The 21,180-nt window shown below is 43.3% G+C and overlaps 1 protein-coding gene across 2 annotated transcripts; it reads left to right on the top strand.

The window, feature by feature from the left end:
• Nucleotides 1-1,935: 1,935 nt before the first annotated feature.
• Nucleotides 1,936-20,511, top strand: ZNF284 (zinc finger protein 284). 2 transcript variants are annotated; one of them, XM_007997080.3, is made up of 5 exons: nt 1,936-2,094; nt 6,784-6,863; nt 10,979-11,105; nt 12,291-12,383; nt 16,091-20,510. In XM_007997080.3, the coding sequence occupies exons 2-5, from the start codon at nt 6,849-6,851 to the stop codon at nt 17,632-17,634; spliced, it is 1,779 nt and encodes a 592-aa protein (XP_007995271.1). In that variant the 5' UTR covers nt 1,936-2,094; nt 6,784-6,848; the 3' UTR covers nt 17,635-20,510. The 2 variants fall into 2 exon arrangements, with proteins under 2 accessions (XP_007995271.1, XP_072872422.1); XM_073016321.1 differs by lacking the exon at nt 1,936-2,094 and having other exon boundaries at nt 6,834-6,863; nt 16,091-20,511.
• Nucleotides 20,512-21,180: the final 669 nt, after the last annotated feature.

Genomic DNA, 21,180 nt, shown 5'->3' with positions numbered 1-21,180 from the left:
CTTTGTTGATTGTTTCCTTTGCTATGCAGAAGCTTTTTAACTTGATGTGATCCCATTTGTCCATTTTTGCTTTGGTTATCTATGCTTTTGGGGTATTACTCAAGAAATCTTTGCCCAGACTAATGTCCTGGAGCATTTCCCCAATGTTTTCTTGTAGTAGTTTCATAGTTCGAGGTCTTAGATTTAAGTCTTTAATCCATTTTGATTTTTTTTGTGTATATGGTAAACAACGGGGTGAAGTTTCATTCTTCTATATGTGGATATCATGTTTTTCTGGCACCATTTATTGAAGAGACTGTCCTTTTCCCAATATATATACTTCGCACCTTTGTTGAAAATGAGTTCACTGTAGGTGTAGAAATTTATTTCTGGATTTTCTAGTTTATGCAGTGCTAAAAAGAATGTACTGTACATGAAGTGATTTCTAGGATATGTTGTTACATGACCATAGAAGAGTTAGAAACAAGCTTTCTTTTAAGTAATAATGGAAAATAAGAAATCTACACACATTGATATGGTTTGGCTGTGTCTCCACCCAAATCTCATCTTGAATTATAGCTCCTATAATTCCCACATGTCATGGAAGGGACCTAGTAGCAAGGACAGATAGAAGAGAGAAGAGTGACTGAATAGAATGGGAGGCAGGTTTGCCCTAAGCTATTTCCAGCTTGAAGTTTCCTTAGTGATTTTGGGGGCCCAAGATATTTTCCTTTCACAATACTAAGCAGTTTAATTTCTCTGGAATGTGGCGTTTCCACGTCTAAAGAATATTAATACGAAAACTTTAAAGTGGGAAAATAGGTTTTCCAGGAGGGCAATTGGCCCTCCATATTGGCTCTTGACAGGGCAGGAGCATTGCCATCTTGGACAATCACTGCCATTTTAAAGTTCACCTTGATCAAAACCTGCCTAAATCCAAAGGGCATCAGCCTAATGGCTAAGGTCGGCATGACCATAAACCATAAATGACATCTCCAACCAGAAACATTCCAACCATAAGATAAACCCCTCCCTGACCAGAGAGACATGCCAGCCCTGAGATAACCTCCCCTCTGCTGGAGAGATGTCAGTACCAAGATAACCTCCCCTCCAACCAGAGATATTCCAACCCCACAACAGACTTCTCCCCAACACAGAAACATTCTAAGCCTGTGATAAGCTCTCTCACCCTAAAGTCAATACTCTTAGTCTGTAAGAGACTGTGCTCCTGACGGCAATCGGCCAGAAGCCCCTCTCAGGTTTATTCTCCAAAACGAGCCTGTCTTTGACTGTTGAGCCGCTTTTCGTGTTTCTTTTCTCTTTCTTTAATTCTTACAGCCCTCATAAACACTTAAACTGTGGTTGTTTTTCTTGCCAAAGCAGTGGTACAACAGTGTCTGGAGTAGGGGCTGATGCCCCACGAATTGCCTGTCCCAAACCATTTTTTCCTGGCCCATTATTTAAGCTCTTAGATTTAGCCTCATACTGTTAGCGTCTAGTATATTAGCCTTTCAGCCATCTCCTGACCGCTCAACAGGCACTCCCCGCTAACTCCTTGAAGATTGTATCTCCTTGCTTTGTTCTCTTTCAGTAACACTCCTGTCATCACGGCAGGCGTGTAGACTTCAGGAATTCCTGTCTATTCAATATTTTCTCTCGAGGACGCAGGGAAAGGGAAGGATCACTCTCAGGGTCACAGTCCATATTCCTCACCAGGCGCTCGGGTATATGGAATTCATTCCTCGTGGGCATTGCGAGAAGTCTAGTCAAAGAGCACCGCGGAGTTCCAGGCTTCCCGCTGGAGGGTGATCCTATTGAACGTCTCCTTTGGCATTCAAGGAAGTGTAGCGCCGGCGATGCGTTGAATGACGGGCAAGTTGGCGCAGGGCGGCGTATACGGGGAATTCTGGGAAATGTAGTCCACATGCTGCGCCGGGTAGGGGGCACTTCCGCTCCCGGGGGGTGAGGTTGCTGCCGTGCATTTCGGTGGTAGTTTTGTGTGAGTTGTGTGTCTTGTCGGTCCTTCTCAACATGTCCCCTTACGATGCGGGCTCACAACCACCTGGAAGTTGACTAAGAGGAGAAGGAGCCTCGTTGGAAAACGGAGGTTTGAAGGTGCAACAGCCACTCTTTTCGTTCTTGTCCGCGGAGCCTTCTTGGTCTTGGGGTTGTCCTCGCGTCCCCGGAGATGAGGCTGGGGGTTGGGACTTGGTCGGGACGCCGCCTGGTTTGAGGGTTTTGGGGGCTCTCAGCTCGCTCAGCCCACCTCCCTCCATCCCACCTGTGAGGCTACTTTCTCACAGTTTAGGGTTGGGATGTTATTAATCTCCCTGTACCTCCCACTGCTGTTCTTTAAAATAGGGACTTTAGGACCATCCTAATGAAATCGTTTTGGGAACTGGAAGAGGTAACACAAATGAAAGCCTTAAAGCAGTCCTTCCTTTAGTGACTGGTGGTCTCTTCTTAGTGTTAATTTCCCACGAAGCCTGTCAGATCCCCGGGTGGGGTGAGAGCTCCAGCTACAGGGACCCCCGCCCTTGTCTCTGATTCCTGCAGGACGCTGGGTGATCTCGGACGCTTCTGACCTGTTTTTAGGAAGGCGAGGGTTGTGTCCACTTCCACGAAGGGAGAGGAACATTTAACTTTTATGCGGGCCGGCAACGCGGTCAGGGTGTTTCACAGCTTTCTCCTTCCCCAGCCTGATTCTCAAAAAGACCTGCAGGGAGGGACTTCTTGGCTACTGAGGCCAAAGCTCTACGTGAGTGATCCTTGGCTTTTTTTCTTTTACAGAGATGCTCACCCCAACCAAGAGTGAAGGATGTGTCCTCAGGCATGGGTGGTGATAATAATTAAGCCTCAATTGGTAACTTTATTCTAAGGGCTTTATAAAAATAATCACATTTTCGCCACACCATGACTCTGTGGAGAGGTACTACTTTTTTCCGTTTTAAAGATGAGTCAGATAGAAAGGAGCAGGAGTTATCTGCGCATAGTCACCTAAGTAGTAAGAGGTGGATCTGCGGTTGAAACCTGGGCATTACAGGTCAGAGCCTTAGTTGATAATCTTTTGGATACATTCTCATTGAGGCAGAGGAACTGGCTGGAATCTGGTGGGGAAAGCAAGTTAGGACTTGATTGAAGGGACCTCGAGAGCAAGGCTTGTGGGCTTGGACTGTTCTGGGAGTTTGTCAACTATTTCATTCATTACAACTATTTCATTTGTTACAAGTATTTCACTTGTTATGCAACGGTATCATTGTGGAGCGTTCAGAAATTGGAGAAAGATGAGTAGTACAAGTTTATAATTACCCATGAATACAGCATGTAAAGATAGTAACTGTTAAACTTCGAATGCATTTCTTTTTAGTCTTTCTTTTGGTATATTTGCATATTTATTTATAAGCATTTAAAGAAAATTTTATAATTTAAAAAATGTGTTTTCCCTTATGTGTTTAACTATGGAAATTTGGAAACACTGCCAAAAGGGAAATTAACTAGTGAACTGCCATGTTATATCATGTTCATCCTAATTTATCTCATTGTTATCTAATTTTTTTGTAAATGTTTCCTGATATTGGCCGGGCGTGGTGCCTCACGCTTGCAATCCCAGCACTTTGGGAGGCCGAGATGGGTGAATCACCTGAGGTCGGGAGTTTGAGAGCAGCCTGACCAACATGGAGAAACCCCATCTCTACTGAAAATACAAAATTAGCCAGGCATGGTGGCGCATGCCTGTAATCCCAGCTACTTGGGAGGCTGAGGCAGGAGAATCACTTGAACCCGGAAGGTGGAGGTTGTAGTGAGCTCAACTCGCACCATTATACTCCAGCCTGGGCGACAAGTGCGAAACGCCCTTCTCAAAAAAAAAAAAAAAAAAAGTTTTTAACACTTTATTTTCATATCATTTGAAACCTATAGAAAAGTTGCAAAAATAGTATTAGAAATTCTCATATACTCTTTACCCAAATTTGCCAAGTGTTTACATTTTTCCTGTTTGCTTTGTTGTTGCTCATCAGCCAGATACCACCAGGAACATACGTGTAGCCAGACAGTTGCTTGTAGCTTTCTGCAGCAAGGAAGCCCACATTTCAAGATAATTGTGGGGTGTCTTGGTAAGAGGTGTTTAGGAAGGGCTGGTTATAGGGTTTCACATAACATGCTAGATACTATTAGATATTATACTAGCTAGGCATGGTGGCTCATGTCTGTAATCCCAGTACTTTGGGAGGCCGAGGCAAGTGGATCACTTAAGGCCAGGAGTTTGAGACCAGCCTGGCCAACATTGAGAAACCCCATCTCTACTAAAAATACAAAAATTAGCTGATTTGTCCACTGTGAAGTTACTGTTTTAAAATTTGAGGTGGCGTGCGCCTGTAATCCCAGCTATTAGGGAGGCTGATGCATGAGAATCATTTGAACCCGGGAGGCAGAGGCTACAGTGAGCTGAGATGGCACCCCTGCACTCTGGTCTGGATGACAGAGTGAGACTCTGTCGTGAAAACATAATTAAATATTATATTAAATAATACTGTTATCTATTACATATCAGATAGATCTGTTAAAAAGCTACTAATAGTAGTTGTAGTGTTATTTATTAGATAGTGTTGGATACCATATTACATAACATTGTTATCTAATCTGCAGCTTCCATATTTAAATTTGTTCAGTTTTTAAATTTTGGTCCTTATAACTATCCCACTTTTTACCTGCAACCCCATTCAAAGTTGAATTTTATGCATTGTCTTTATTATCACATTTCTATACTTTTCTTTAATCTAGAAGGATTCCACAGCCTTTGTCTTTTACATGCATGGTTTTTTGAAGAGTATAGGCAGTTGTTTTATAGAAAGACATTCATTTGGGGTTTATCTGATAAATTTCATGTTTAGGTTTAAATTATGCATGGTTGGTAGGGATACCATAGTAGTAGTGAGGTGTCCTTTTCATTGCAACATAACAGTGTCCAAATGATGTTGGTTTGTCCCTTCTGTGGGGAAAAGAAAGAGAGATCAGACTGTTACTATGTCTATATAGAAAGAAGTAGACATAAGAGACTCCATTTTGTTCTGTATTTGAGATGCTGTTAATCTGTGACCCTACCCCCAACTTTGTCCTTGTAAGAGACATGTGCTGTGGTGACTCAAGGTTTAACGGATTTTGGGCTGTGCAGAGTGTGCTTTGTTAAACAAGCGCCTGAAGGCAGTATGCTTGTGAAAAGTCATCACCCTTCTCTTAATCTCAAGTACCCAGGGACATGTACACTGCCAAAGGTCGCAGGGACCTCTGCCTAGGAAAGCTAGGTATTGTTCAAGGTTTCTCCCCATGTGATAGTCTGAAATATGGCCTCGTGGGAAGGGAAAGACATAATCGTCCCCCAGCCTGACACCCGTGAAGGGTCTGTGCTGAGGAGGATTAATATAAGAGGAAAGAAGGCCTCTTGGCAGTTGAGATAGAGAAAAGCATCTGTCTCCTGCTCATCCCTGGGCAATGGAACATCTCGGTGTAAAACCCGATTGTATGTTCTATTTACTAAGATGGGAGAAGACCGCCTTAGGGCAAAAGGTGGGATGTGCTAGGGACAATGCTGCTCCTTATGCACTCAAAAGGTTTGTGGAGATGTTTATATAGGCATATCAAGGCACAGCACTTTTCCTTAAACTTATTCATGTCACAGAGATCTTTATTCATATGTCTTACTGCTGACCTCCCTAGATGATCCTATTATCCTGCCACTTCCCTTTTTCTAAGATGGTAAAGATAATGATCAATAAATACTGAGGGAACTCAGAGACCGGTGCCAGTGTGGGTCCTCTGTATGCTGAGCGCCGGTCCCCTGGGCCCACTTTTTCTTTCTCTATACTTTGTCTCTGTATAGACTTTCTCTGTCTCATTTCTTTTCTCAAGTCTCTCCTTCTAGCTAACGAGAAACGCCCACAGGTGTGGAGGGGCAGGCCACCCCTTCACCTTCACTGGTGATCTCACTTTTGTTCACTTGGCCAAGATGAAGTCTTTCAGACTTCACTGAAAGACTTCACTGTGAAGTTACTTTTTTTAAATTTTGAAAATAATAAAGTTTCTTATGGGGAGATACATTATTAGTGGACATTCTACTGTAAAGATGGAGTTTCCATTTCTCCCCCATTGATTTATTCCTTTATTCACCTATAAATATTCTATAGATATGGACTCAGAATTCATTCTTACTGATTTCAGTGACATGCAGATTAACAATTATTTTTTCCAATTCTGTCAAGATATATTTCACATATAGCTTTCATCCATTTCAGGCATAGAATTCAATGATTTTTAGGAATTTTGTGAAGTGGAATAACCATCATCATGATTCAGTTTAGATCATTTTCATCTCACGTTTGGACTCCTTGTGCCTATTTACAGTTAAACCTCATTCTTACCTCAAACGTGAAGCAACCACGAATCTACTTTCTCTATTATATATTTGCCTATTCTGAACATTTCACATAAATGTGATCATACAGTCCATGGCTTTTTGTGACTTTTTGTGTCTTTCGTTTAACATGTTTCCAGGGTTCATGCATGTTATAGCATGAGTCAGTACTTCATTTCTTTACATTTCCAAGTAAGATTTCATTGTATGGATAGGCCACAATTTGTCTGTCCATTTACCTGTATGAGGGCATTTTGGTTGTGTGCAATTTGGGGTTATTATTAATAATGCTGCTGTGAACATTCAAGTGCTAATTCACAATGCATGTTCATGTTGTTTGGTGGCATCCCTGACCACCTCTTCATGTCTCTTTTATTGCCTTCCATGGCACCTTCCAGGCACAATTCTGTCTTCCCTTGAACTGCATAACTGAGAACTCTGCAAATTCCCCAGAGGAGGAAAAATGACCATGTTCAAGGTGAGCAAGTCTGGTCTCTTTTGCTGTTCAAATTCTGTTTCGCTACTTAAGATTGCCACGTGTTTTTCTCAGTCTTGGGAAGATTCAAGGAGAACAACAGTTATTTGTGCACCTGCTGTGTGCCAAGTGCTTGCTTGTTTCTTTCGTGTTGAATTTGCATTTGGTTTTGGTTTTGTTTACCTTTACCATTATTTGTTATGAGTAGAAATTCTCCCATTTCACTGCATCTCTTCTCACTAATTAGGGGTTTTTATTTTCTCATGCTATTCCTCATGTATATTCATAACTGTATTTGTATTGATACTTATCTAATTTAAACTATGTTCTTTTTGTTTAATATTATGTAATGTTCATTATTTATGGTTGCATCATGTTCCATTGCATTGATGCTCCTTTTTTTTTTTTTTCCTCGAGATGGAGTCTTGCTTTGTCACCCAGGCTGGAGTGCAGTGGCGCAGTCTCGGCTCACTGCAACCTCCACCTCCTGGGTTCAAGCAATTCTCCTGCCTTGGCCTCTTGAGTACCTGGGATTACAGGCACCTGTCACCACGCTTGGCTAATATTTGTATTTTTAGTAGAGATGGGGTTTCACCATGTTGGCCAGGCTGGTCTCGAACTCCTGGCCTCAAGTGATCTGCCCGCCTCAGCCTCCCAAAGTGCTGGGATTACAGGTGTGAGCCATCACACCCACCAATGTTTCTTTTTAACTACTTTATACCCAGGCACTAGGAGCTCAGTTTTGAAAGGGTACTTTTGACATGTACCATGTTGGCTGTTTGGTAGATAAAATATCCACATGTGGCACAGCACAGCAGGCTGTAACTGTGGCTTCACAGAAGAATTTCTGGATATTTTCACATAGGAAGAGCTAGCTTTTGTTTTCCCCATGCTTAAGTCATGCATTGTGTATTTTATTTACTGGTCTTTTCTTATTCCTTTATGTATTAAGGAGTTTGACCAAAATGATAGGTAACTTTAGTTTCAAATGTCCATGATATCAGAAGATTCTCTAGTCACTGTGTTCTGTTCCTTTGTTTGTTCCTCAGAACAGCTGGATGATGCAATTCTTAGCCTCATCTTCCTCTTAAATATGTGAAATATGAGAAACCTGCTGAGGTTCAGAGAGGAAACCCAGGGTTGGCATGTTAGCTATTTTGCTAAATTGAAAGAGAGAGAGAAGAAAGAGGATTCTCCATTGAAGGACCTGTGCCTTCTGGTATGGGTGTCTGGAGTGCCCTCTTGAGTGATGACAACCATTGGTGATATAGCTCCTCCCTGACCTCTCCCCAGGGGACCTCTTCTCTTCCTGTTGTGTCACCTCTTCAGGTGCACCTAGTACTCCAGGCACCAAAGGACAGTGATTGCTACACTCATTATAGAAAATCTTTACATTCCTAATGGCAAAGATGGCTTACAGAGTGTTACCAGGAAATATAACAGCCTAAGGTGAAAATATTTACCACTTTGATATCTAAAAAACACACACTCCAAAATAAGAATCTTATGTACAAAATGGAGGAAAAAAAATCAAAGGAATATGAATAAAGGACATTAATCCATTAATTGGTAAATTTTAGAGAAGAAATAGAAGTGGCCAGTACATGTTTGAAAAGGTGATAGTATTATTTATAATCAAATACATGGGATTAATAAGGTGAATTATTCTCTCTAATAAGAGTATCAACATCACGGGAAATTTGATAATCTGCCTTTGGCTATTTTAAGAAAAGCCAGGGTAATGTATCCCCTTGAAAGATTTTGGAGTTTGACAAAAAATTGGGATCTGGCATACATGATCACAATTTTGAACATTCTTATTTTTTGACACTGTAATTTTCATTTGAAATTATTTTATTTTAGTTTATTCTTATTCTTTTAGAGACAGAATTTTGCTCTGTTGCCCAGGATAGAGTACAGTGATGTAAGTGTAGCGCACTGCAGCCTTGAACCTCTGAGGTCCAGATCTCCCTGCCTCAGCCTCCCAAGTAGCTAGGATTACAGGCACCCATCACCACGACTGGCTAGTTTTTAAAATTTATAAAGATGGTGTCTTGCTGAGTTGCCTAGGCTGGTCTTGAACTCTTGAATTCAAGCAATACCCCCACCTTAGCCTCTTAAAGCACTGGGATTACAGGTGTAAATCACTGCACCTGGTTTGAAATTATTTTATTTAATTAAATTAATTAATTTATTATTTTATGTTATTTCTTTTTAGAAACAGAGTCTTGCTCTGTTGCCCAGGCTGGAGTGCAGTGGCACAATCTTGGCTCACTGCAACCTCCACCTCCTGGGTTCAAATGATTCTTCTGTCTCAACCTCCCAAGTGTCTGGGATTATAGTCACGTGCCACCATGCCCAGCTAATTTTTGTATATTTTGTAGAGACAGAATTTTGCTATGTTGCCAAGGCTGGTCTCGAACTCCAGAGCTCAAATGATTTGCTTGTCTCAGCCTCTGAAAGTACTGAGATTACAGGCATGAGCTACCATACCGGGCCAAAATTATTTTCAATAATCAGACAGGAGAGTAAGGTCCACATAACATGATTTTCTTTGCAGGATTGGTAATAATGAAAACGATATAAAATTAAATATTCATTATTTAGAATAGATAATGATAGATCATCAGTTCCCTGTAATACTATACCGACATGAAATGAAATAGATAACTATAATTAAAGTTATAATAAAAAATCCAAAGAAATATGAATAAAGGACATTACCAGCCAGGTACGGTGGCTCACTTTTTTTTTCCTAGCACTTTGGGGGGCCGAGGCGGGCAGATCATCTGAGGTCAGGAGTTTGAGACCAGCCTGACCAACATGGATAAACCCTGTCTCTACTAAAAGTACAAAACTAGCTGGGCATAATAGTGCATGCCTGTAATCCCAGCTACTCAGAAGGCTGAGGCAGGAGAATTGCTTGAACCAGGGAGGCAGAGGTTTCCATGAGGTGAGTTTGCACCACTGCATTCCAGCCTGGGCAACAAGAACAAAACTCTGTCTCAAAAAAAAAGAAAAAACGGTAATAAAATCAACTAATGTTAATTAAATACCTAGTCTGTGCCAGAGACTTTCCCCATTTATATTCTCTTGTTTATTCCTGGAGAAAACTGATGTGACAGTCTTTATACAGAAAGGAAACAAATGCATGCAGGCAAACTTATCCAAGGTCCCATGGCTGGGCAGGCAAAGGCACAGAGCCTTGGGATTGAGCCTTGTGAGTGAGCACACACGCTCAGTGTGATCATAGGCATACTGGCTCTAGATCATGACTTTCAATGCTGCAATTAATATATGTAGTTTGTGTCTTAAATACAGACGACCCACTCCATAGCTGTCCCACACAGATCACCGTAAACTTGTTAGTTTGGCAGATACTGAAAAACATGGGCCGGGTGCGGTGGCTCACGCCTGTAATCCCAGCAATTTGGGAGGCTGAGGTGGGCAGATCGCTTAAGGTCAGGAGTGCATGACCAGCCTGGCCAACATGGTGAAACCCTGTCTCTACTAAAAATACAAAAATTAGCCGGGCATGGTGGTGGGCGCCTGTAATCCCAGCTATTCGAGAGACTGAGGCAGGAGAATTGCTTGAACCCAGGAGGTGGAGGTTGCAGTGAGCTGGGATAGCGCCACTGTACTCCAGCCTGGGCGACAGAGCAAGACTCCATCTCAAAAAACAAAAATTAGAAAAAAAAAAAGAAAAATGATTATATCCAGGGTTCAAGTACGAGAGACAACAATGGGCGTTATCAAACAAGGTTGGGACTGAATTGCTAAATGTTACTGGGGCAACTGGCATGATTCATTGAAACCTATATATGCATAGCCCAGGATGCTGCATTTAGAGTCCTATAGGGTTACTTACAAGGAGAGTCAGTAAGTGCACAAAGTAAACCTATAGGACTTTTTCATCATTGCACTTCTGGTGGAGCTCTGGAAAATCAGTGTGTGTCATTGCCAGGATACAGACAGAATGAATGGGAAATCTGTAAGTTGACCTACATCTCTCAAGATCCACAGCAACTTCTCACTCATCCCCTTCACCTGCTCAGTGCCACCCCTTTCCCAAGAATCACTGGTCATGACATTGGGATTATATATGTTTGATGTTGTAGGAGGCAGTAACCTTTAAGGACGTAGCTGTGGTGTTCACTGAGGAGGAGCTGGGGCTGCTGGACCCAACCCAGAAGAAGCTGTACCGAGATGTGATGCTGGAGAACTTCAGGAACCTGCTCTCAGTGGGTGAGCACAGGCACCCTCTGAAATGGAATGTCAGGCCCCAGGAATGACTTTGTATCCTAGGGTGTTTGTATTAGTTTGTTCTTACACTGCTGTGAAGAAATACTAGAGACGGGGTAATTTATAAAGAAAAGACAGGCCGGGTGCGGTGGCTCACGCCTGTAATCCCAGCACTTTGGGAGGCTGAGGTGGGTGGATCACTAGGTCAGGAGTTCGAGACAAGCCTGGCCAATATGGTGAAACCCCATCTCTACTAAAAATAAAAAAATTAGCCGGGTGTGGTGGCATTTGCCTATAATCCCAGCTACTCAGGAGGCTGAGGCAGAAGAATAGCTTGAACCCAGGAGGCGGAGGTTGCAGTGATCTGGGATAGCACCACTGCACTCCAGCCTGGGCGACAGAGCGAGACTCTGTCTCAAAAATAAATAAATAAATAAATAAAATAAAAAAAGGAAAGACGTTTCATTGACTCACAGTTCCGCATGGCTGGGGAGGCCTCAGGAAACTTACAGTCATGGTGGAAAGCCAAGGGGAAGAAAGGCACCTTTTTCACAGTACAGCAGGAAGAAGTGCTGAGCAAAGGGGGAAAGGCTCCTTATAAAACCATCAGATCTCGGCCGGGCGCGGTGGCTCAAGCCTGTAATTCCAGCACTTTGGGAGGCCGAGACGGGCGGATCACGAGGTCAGGAGATCGAGACCATCCTGGCGAACACGGTGAAACCCCGTCTCTACTAAAAATACAAAAAACTAGCCGGGCGAGGTGGCGGGCGCCTGTAGTCCCAGCTACTCCGGAGGCTGAGGCAGGAGAATGGCGTAAACCCGGGAGGCGGAGCTTGCAGTGAGCTGAGATCCGGCCACTGCACTCCAGCCTGGGCGACAGAGCCAGACTCCGTCTCAAAAAAAAAAAAAAAAAAAAAAAAAAAAAAAAAAAAACCATCAGATCTCATGAGAACTCACCCACTCTCATGAGAACAGCATGAAGGAAACCGCCTCTATGATTCAGTTATATCCCACCAGGTCCCTGTTATGACATGTGGGGATTATGGGAAATACAATTCAAGATGAGATTTGGGTGGGGACACAGCCAAACCATATCAGTGTTCAAGTTTGAGCGTGCAGTGAGAACCTAAATTTCTAGTAAATTTTACCTAAGATGTATTGGGATTAAGCATGTGACTTTGTTCACAGGGCATCAACCTTCCTACCAAGATACTTTTCACTTCCAAAGAGAAGAAAAGTTTTGGATCATGGAGACAGCAACTCAAAGAGAAGGGAATTCAGGTAAGAACCAAGCAACCATGAATCCTTGTATGCGACCCTCCCATCTGTTTTACTTCTGTCCATTGCCCAACTCCATTGCCCTGGTGTAAATGGCCAAACCTGTTTCCTGGATTCTTACAACCTCCTTCCTGCTGGTTGTCCTGCTCCCCCAACCCCTCTTCCCACCCTGACATCTGTTTTCCTCATAGCAGCCAAAGTGATCCTTAGGAAACATAAGTCAGATTGCCATTCCTCAGCTTAAAAGCCTTTATGGCTTCTTATTTGTATTAATGTTACAACTGCTTTAAGTGACTTTTAGAGACCCTGGATCTGCTCTTCATCCCCCACTGCCTCCCTGACTACATCTTCATTTTCCAGCCAAGTTGTATTCCCTGTTGTTTCTCCATCCTGCCACGGACACTGTATCACCTGTTGCTGGTACCCAGTGACCACACACTTAGCAGATTAAACAACAAACAATTATCTTTCTGTTCTTCAGACCTGAAGTCTCACACATCTCACTGGACAAAAATCAGGGTGTCCCTAAGGCTTTGTTCCTGGCTAGATGTTCTTGGGGAGAAGCCTTCACTTTAGTTTACCAATCCCTAGGCACTGTCCACACTCCTTGGCTTTTGTTTCCCTTCCTCCATCTTCAAAAGCAGCTACATTGCATCCCTGACCATCCTTCCATAGTCATGCCACCACCCTTCTTAAGCCTCTGTTTTCCACCTTTTAGGTCCCTTGTGATTGGATCGGTCACTCCTGCATAATCTAGAATGATCTTCCTACTCTCTGTTTAGCTGACTAGTGATTGTAATTGCATCTGCAGCCTTAATCTCTTGCTGTATAATGTAACAGGTTCATAGGTCCTGGGAATTGGATGTGGACATCTTTCAAGGACCGTCGTTCTGTCTACTATAGAAGCTTCTGTTTTAGAGTTTATATATGCTCTTCTTTCTGATTGGAATCATCTTTCACCTCAAACCCTTCTGACCCTTCCTTTATTCTGGTCTCTGTTCAGTTTTAGTATCATGAGAAAGGCCTTCTGTGACCACTCTATTTAAAATACCAGCCGGGTGTGGTGGCTCACGCCTGTAATCTCAGCACTTTGGGAGGCTGAGGCAGGCAGATAGAATGAGATCAGGAGTTTGAGACTAGCCTGGCAAGCATGGCGAAACCCTGACTCTACTAAAAATACAAAAATTAGCTGGGTGTGGTAGCACAGTCCTGTAATCCCAGCTACTTGGGTGGCTGAGGCACAAGAATCACTTGAACCCAGGAGGCAGAGGTTGCAGTGAGCTGGGGTTGTGCCACTACGCTCTAGCCTGGGTGACAGAGTGAGACTGTATCGAAAGAAAGAAAGAAAGAAAGAGAAAGAGAGAAAGACAGAAAGAGGGAGGGAGGGAGGGAGGGAGGGAAGAAAGGAGGGAGAGAGAGGGGTGGGCGAGAAAGGGAGAAAGGAAGAAAAAAGTAGAATGGAATACCATCCTATCTTTACCCTTCTGGTGTTGTCTTATACTGTGTTTTTTATATTTCTATTTAGCTGTCGTCTCTACCCACTGTAATAGAATGTCTTAAGAGGAGGACTTTCAGCTGTTCAATTTTTATTTTAAGATTCAGGAGGTACATGTGCAGGTTTCTTACCTAGGTATATTGTGTGGTGCTGAGGTCTGTGTTGCAAATGATCCTGGCACCCAGGTACTGAGCACAGTACCCAGCAGCGGTGGCAGGGTAACCCTCAGGTTTCCAGGCTGTGTGCACTGGTGTTAGAGGCAGTGGTGATGGGCTGGGTGGGCCAGTCCTGAGGCCCCCCATGGTGTGTGCAGGTGAGTATCAGCGGTGGTGGTGGTAGCAGGTTTGTAGGACCTTTCCTCAGGTCACTAGGAGGAGTGCACAGATGCCAGTGGTGGTGATCAGGGCAGGGAAATCCTTAGGCCTCTGGACAGCAGGCTTGGGCACCTGCGGCAGGGTTCTGGGTCTGTTGTAAGGCTCCCTCCATAGTACATGCTCATGCCTGGGGCAACCAACAGGGCAGGGTAATCTCAATAGCTCCAAGTGGTATGCTTGGGTAGTGGAGGCATGACGCCAGGCCAGGTGAGCCTGTCCTCAGGCCTTTCAGTGGCGCGGGCAGATGTAGGCTGTGGTGGAAGAGGCGGCGTGATCCCTAGGCCCCCAGATGGCATGCTCCAGCACTGCCAGCACACGAGCTGGGTCTTTGTCAGGTCTCCTGTTTGTGCACACGTGTGCCTGAGGCAACACAGGGTGGAGCAATCCCCAGGTCCCTCTGTGTCATGCTTTGGCACTGAGATGGGTGGCACCAAGTGAAGTGGGCTTGTCCTGTGCACGGGCACAGATTGTGGTGGGCAGTGCAAGGGGTTCCCCAAGCCTTTAGGAGGTGTGCTTGGGTGGCAGTGGCAGAGTGTGCGGAGAGCCTTTCCTCAGAATGAGAACACATGTGAGTGCACAGTGGCCCTGTTGCTGGGGGTGAGGGAGCATTGCTGTTAGAGGCAGCAGCCCCAGACAGGCAGCTTTCAAGCTCTGGTGAGTGCACACTTTGGGTCCTTTTGTACTGTATTGGGGGCAGACTCCCTGGTGTGCTGCACTGCCCATTCGCCAGAGAATAGGACACTATGTGGCCTAGATTGCTGGGGACTCTGCCATACTGCTGGGTCTAACAGGCATTGCACTATTGCAACCCTCCGGGTGGATGTGGGGGCATGTCGATGGGGCTCCAGGGATTTGGAGATGCAAGGGCTGTTGGGCCCCAGGGCAAGATGCAGTCTGGTGGGGGTGCAGCTCTCAAAATAGCGCTGTGCCATAACTGCTTGAGTCTCAGGAAGTGTGTGGAACCCATCATGAGCGCCTTCTCTGAAGCAGTGCCCTTGCTTGGACTCCAGGTAGCCCCCTATACTAGTCTCAGGACCCACAGGGGTCGAGGGCGTCTCTCATGGCTGACTGCTGGAGTCCACAGTGGAAATGTAAACCACTAGGGCCCTCTCACTTACCCTTTCCCAGCACTGAGGAGCCTTTCCGGGCTTTCAGGTGATCACGGCTAGAAGGGCTACCTCCCTTCGCTCTCCTTTTGTGCTTTGGGTGTTTCCTGTCACTTCTCTGCTGAATTCCAGTGATCCCTCTTAGATGCTATTTGATGTATGATTATCTATTTGCTTTTTAAATTTGTTATTAATATATGACACTTCATGAATTTGCATATCACTTCATGATACGACACTTCATGAATTTGCGACACTTCATGAATTTGCATATCAGCCTTGCGCAGAGGCTGTTCATTCCAGTTTTACCATATGCACTGCTGAAGTGAGCACTACTCATTATTTTGGCTCTTTGGGGAGGAGGCAAGCTCTGGGTGTCTTTAGTCAGCCATCTTGAAGTCTTCCTACCCTTAAAGTTCCTTCTGATTCATCACATATATAATTTAGTAGTTACATAATATACTATGCAAGATTTTAGATTAACTAGGAAATTGGCAGAAATAGTAACAAGTTAACTGTATTATATTACTATTTTAAATTAAATCTTTCTACCACGTATGAGACATTATGTAGTTCAAAACTGGTTTCGTGACAAGAGACCGTGGTGCACTTGGAAAACACAAACTGTACCTTCCTTGTATTCAGTAAAGTTTCAGGCCATGTCCTGAGTGAAATCCTGAAAACACTGAACAAAGGCTTCACTTACCCACACCTCTTAATTCTGTGTCCTTATAGGAGGCAAGATCCAAACTGAGTTGGAGTCTGTTCCAGAAACAGGACCACATGAAGAGTGGTCTTGCCAGCAAGTCTGGGAACAAACTGCAAGTGAGTTAACTAGGCCTCAAGACTCCATGATAAGTAGCTCTGAGTTCTCCACACAAGGTGATGTCCGCTCCCAGGTTGACGCAGGACTATCTATAATTCACATAGGACAGACACCTTCCGAGGATGGGAAGTGTAAAAAATTCTTCAGTGATGTCTCCATCCTTGATCTTCATCAACAATTACACTTGGGAAAGATGTCCCATACATGTAATGAGTACAGGAAGTGCTTCTGTTACAGCTCAGCTCTTCATCAGAAAGTCCACATGGGAAAGAAACTCTATAAGTGTGATGTGTGTAGTAAGGAATTTAGTCGGAACTCACAACTGCAAACTCATCAGAGAATCCACACTGGAGAGAAACCATTCAAATGTGAGCAGTGTGGGAAAAGTTTCAGCCGTAGATCAGGAATGTATGTTCATTGCAAATTACACACAGGAGAAAAACCTCATATTTGTGAGGAATGTGGGAAGGCCTTCATTCACAATTCCCAGCTTCGGGAACATCAAAGAATCCATACTGGGGAGAAGCCATTCAAATGTTATATATGTGGTAAGAGCTTCCATAGTAGATCAAATCTTAATAGGCATTCCATGGTCCACATGCAAGAGAAATCATTCAGATGTGATACCTGCAGTAATAGCTTTGGTCAGAGATCAGCACTTAATGGTCATTGCAGGGACCACACAGGAGAGAAGCTCTACAAATGTGAAGAATGTGGAAGGAGCTTCACTTGTAGGCAAGATCTCTGTAAGCATCAGATGGACCATACAGGAGACAAACCATATAACTGTAACGTGTGTGGGAAGAGCTTCAGGTGGTCCTCACGTCTTTCGAGACATCAGCGGATCCACAGTGGAGAAGCAACATTCAAGTGTGACGGATGTGGGAAGAGATTTCATATGAATCCACGGGGCCATTCTCATCAGACAGCCCACAGAGGAGAAAAACTGTATAAATGTCAGAAGTGTGGGAAGGGCTACATTAGTAAGTTTAATCTTGACTCGCACCAGAGGGTCCACACAGGAGAGAGACCTTATAATTGTAAGGAATGTGGAAAGAGCTTCAGGTGGGCCTCAGGTATTTTGAGACATAAGAGACTCCATACTGGAGAAAAACCATTCAAATGTGAAGAGTGTGGGAAGAGGTTTACTGAGAATTCAAAACTTCGTTTCCATCAAAGAATTCACACTGGAGAAAAGCCTTACAAATGTGAGGAGTGTGGAAAGGGCTTCAGATGGGCCTCAACTCATCTAACCCATCAGAGACTCCACAGTAGAGAAAAAGAACTTCAATGTGAGGACTGTGGGAAGAGCATTGTGCACAGTTCATGCCTTCAAGACCAACAAAGAGACCACAGTGGAGAAAAAACATCCAAATGTGAGGACTGTGGGAAGCGCTACAAGAGGCTCTTGAATCTCGATATGATTTTATCATTATTTTTAAATGATATATAATTATTGTCCATATTTATGGGTTACAGCATATTTCAATACATGTATACAATGTGTAATGATCAAATCAGTGTTATTAGCATATCCATCACCTCACTTATCATTTATTTGTGTTGATCATTTATCATTTCTTTGTGTTTTGAACCTTCAAAAACTGTTCTAGTTATTTGAAAATAAATTATTATTAATTATAGTCACCTTTAGTGATGTGGAACACTAGAACTTGTTCCTTTCATCTTACTGTACTTTTGTATCTGTTAACCAATCTTTCATCATCCACCCTTCCTCCTGCTTTTCCCTTCTAGTAATTGCTATGCCATGCTGCTTCTCCTTTTTATTTTTATTTATTTATTTTTTTTTTTGAGAACAGAGTCTTGCTCTGTTGCCCAGGCTTGAATGTAGTGGCATGATCCTGGCTCACTGCAGCCTCCACCTCGTGGGTTCAAGTGATTCTCCTGCCTAAACCTCCTGAGTAGCTGGGATTACAGGCATGCACCACCATGCCCGGCTAATTTTGGTACCTTTTTTTTTTTTTGAGATGGAGTATTGCTCTGTGGCCCAGTCTGGAGTGTAATGGCGCGATCTCAGCTCACTGCAACCTCCGCCTCCCATGTTCAAATGATTCTCCCTGCCTTGGCCTCCCGAGTAGCTGGGACTACAGGTGGCCACCACCACAATTGGTTAGTTTTTTTATTTTTAGTAGGGAATGGGTTTTTGCCATATTAGCCAAGCTGGTCTCGAACTCCTGACTTCAGGTGATCCACCCACCTCAGCCTCCCAAAGTGCTGGGATTACAGGCGTGAGCCACCATGCCCAGCCTAATTTTTGTATTTTTAGTAGAGACTGGGTTTCACCATGTTGGCCAGGCTAGTCTTGAACTCCCAACCTCAAATGGTCTACCTGCCTACCTGCCTTGGCCTCCCAAAGTGCTGGGATTACAGGCATGAGCCACTGTGCCCAGCCAATGCTATGCTGCTTCTGTGATTTTTGAGAACAGTCCTGCTCTGTTGCCCAGACTTCCACATATGTGTGATAACCTGTAGTATTTGTCTTTCTGGGCCTGAATTTACATCACTCAACTTCATGTTTTCCAAAGCTTATCTTTACCTTGCCATAAATGACAGCATTTTATTATTTTTTATGGTTAAATAGTGTACCTTTGTGTATGTATGCCACATTTTCTTTACCATTTTCTGTTGATGAATATTTAGATTTGTTCCATACGTTAGCTATTGCAAATAGTACTATAATAAATATAGGAGTACAGATAGGAGTTCAACACACGAATTTCCTTTCCTTTGGATATACAGCTAATAGTGGGATTGCTGGATCACTTGAATCTTAATATGCATAAGAGGATCTACACTGGAGAAACACCATGGATGTGTGGAGAGTGTGGTACATACTTCAGTCAGGGCTCACATCTTCAAATTCAGTGCCTATTCTGTAGAGGAACCTTAATAATGTGATGTATGTGACAGCAAAGCGTTATAAGGTATGAATATGTTAATTTTAGTAGATACTTCCAAAAACTATTTCAAACTGGTTGTACCTCTATAAACTCTGACCATTATTAGGCAAGAATTGGCTTTTTTTTTTTTTTCTTTTGAGACAATCTTGCTCTGTCACCCAGACTAGCATGCAGTGGAATGATCACAGCTCTCTGTAGCATTGACCTCCCAGGCTCAAGAAATGCTTCTGCCTCAGCCCCTCAAAAGCTGGGACTATAGGCATGCAACAACACGCCTGGCTAAATTTTTGTTGTAGAGATGGGGTCTCACTATGTTGCCCAAATTAGTCTCAAACTCCTGGGCTCAAGTGAGTCTCCCTCCTCAGCCTCCCAAAGTGCTGGGATTACAGGCATAAGCCACTGCGCCCAGCATTTTGTTTTATTTTGTTTTGTTTCTGAGATGAGGTCTCTCTGTGTTGCCCAGGCTGGATTGTTTATTCACAGTTGCATTTACAGTGCCCTGTAGCCCCGAACTCCTGGGCCTAAGTGATCCTCTTGCTTTAACCCCCTGAGAAGCTGGGACTATAGGCATGGACCACCACCCCTGACTGATCTTCTTTAGTTTCTGTCAACAAAATAGCACACTGTTTCCACTAACTTGGGAAGGCTAGTATTTTTTTGGGGAAAATCACTAAACAAGAAAGAAAATCTGATGAATTGGACAGCATAAAAATATTGGCATAAAGATGAACATAACATAAGCAGGAATATTTAAAGCACATACTTTTTATAGAGTGTCTCCCCTGTAATGTCTCTGGTTAAATGAAAGGCTTTCAACTGTGAAGACAACCCTAACCATACTCATTACCTGTAAAAGATGTAGCATTGTCATGGACTCCTTAATAAACGTGAAGACTTTAATCCATCTGAAGGTGCGTCACATTTCTGAAGTTTCCAACACTGACAAGGTGATGGGCTTACGGATGAAAACTCATGAATGGGAAAAACTCAGCTATCATTAAAGCCCAATATATTTTATTAAAGATATTGGGGCTGTCTCCTAAATCTAGTTAGTGATGAATTTCAACTCTAGAGCCATCACTGAATCCTTGTCCACATTCATTACACATAGGTTTTCTGAGAAAATTGTCTGCTGGTTATGAGAGGTCTTCTCCAGTGCCAAAGTGAGCATAATAAGCTTGCTTTCGGCTGGGCTTGGTAGCTCACACCTGTAATCCCAGCACTTTGGGAGGCTGAGGTGGGCAGATTGCCTGAAATCAGGAGTTTGAGTCCAGTCTGGCCAACATGGTGAAACCCTGTCTCTATTAAAAATACAAAAAAATTAGCTGGGTGTGGTGGTGGCATGCACCCATAAGCCCAGCTACTCAGGAGGCTGAGACAAGGCAATTGCTTGAACCAGGGAGGTGGAGGTTGCAGTGAGCTGAGATTGCGCCATTGCACTCCACCCTGGGCGACAGAGCGAGACTCCGTCTCAAAAACTAAAAATAAAAATAAAAGTAAACAAACTTGCTTTCTTTTATGTGCTCCTTGATTTTGATGGTGATGTGAAATGAAACTGAAGCTGAAAACACAATAATCACATTTATACAGGGCATTTTTCAAGGAAATTTGTTGATTTTTACTTTAATCATTTAGTGACTCACTTTTGTAAGTCTCTTGTAAGTGGCCAGGCATGGTGGCTTACACTTGTAATTCTGTCACTTTGGGAGGCTGAGGCAGAAGGATCACTTGAATCTAGGAGTTCGAGACCAGCTTTTTACAGAGTGTCTCCCCTATAATGTCTCCGGAAATGAAAGATTTTCAACTGTGAAGACAACCCTAACCATACTCATATGCTAGTTCCTTTGCCTTTCCATATAAATTTTAGAATAATTTTATATCTACAAAATATCTTGCTGTAATTTTGATAGTAATTATTTTAACCCTGTGTATCAATTTGGGGAGAATGAACATTTTTGCTATATTGAGTCCCACGATCCTCAAACATGGAATATCTCTCCATGCACTTAATATTGTTGGATTTTCTTCATCAGTGTGTTGTAATTTTCATCTTACAACCCTTGTACATCTTTTGTTGA

The sequence above is a fragment of the Chlorocebus sabaeus genome, chromosome 6, assembly GCF_047675955.1.
Source record: "Chlorocebus sabaeus isolate Y175 chromosome 6, mChlSab1.0.hap1, whole genome shotgun sequence".
NCBI classification, from domain to species: Eukaryota; Metazoa; Chordata; class Mammalia; order Primates; family Cercopithecidae; genus Chlorocebus; species Chlorocebus sabaeus.
This window is presented reverse-complemented; position numbering and strand designations above follow the sequence as displayed.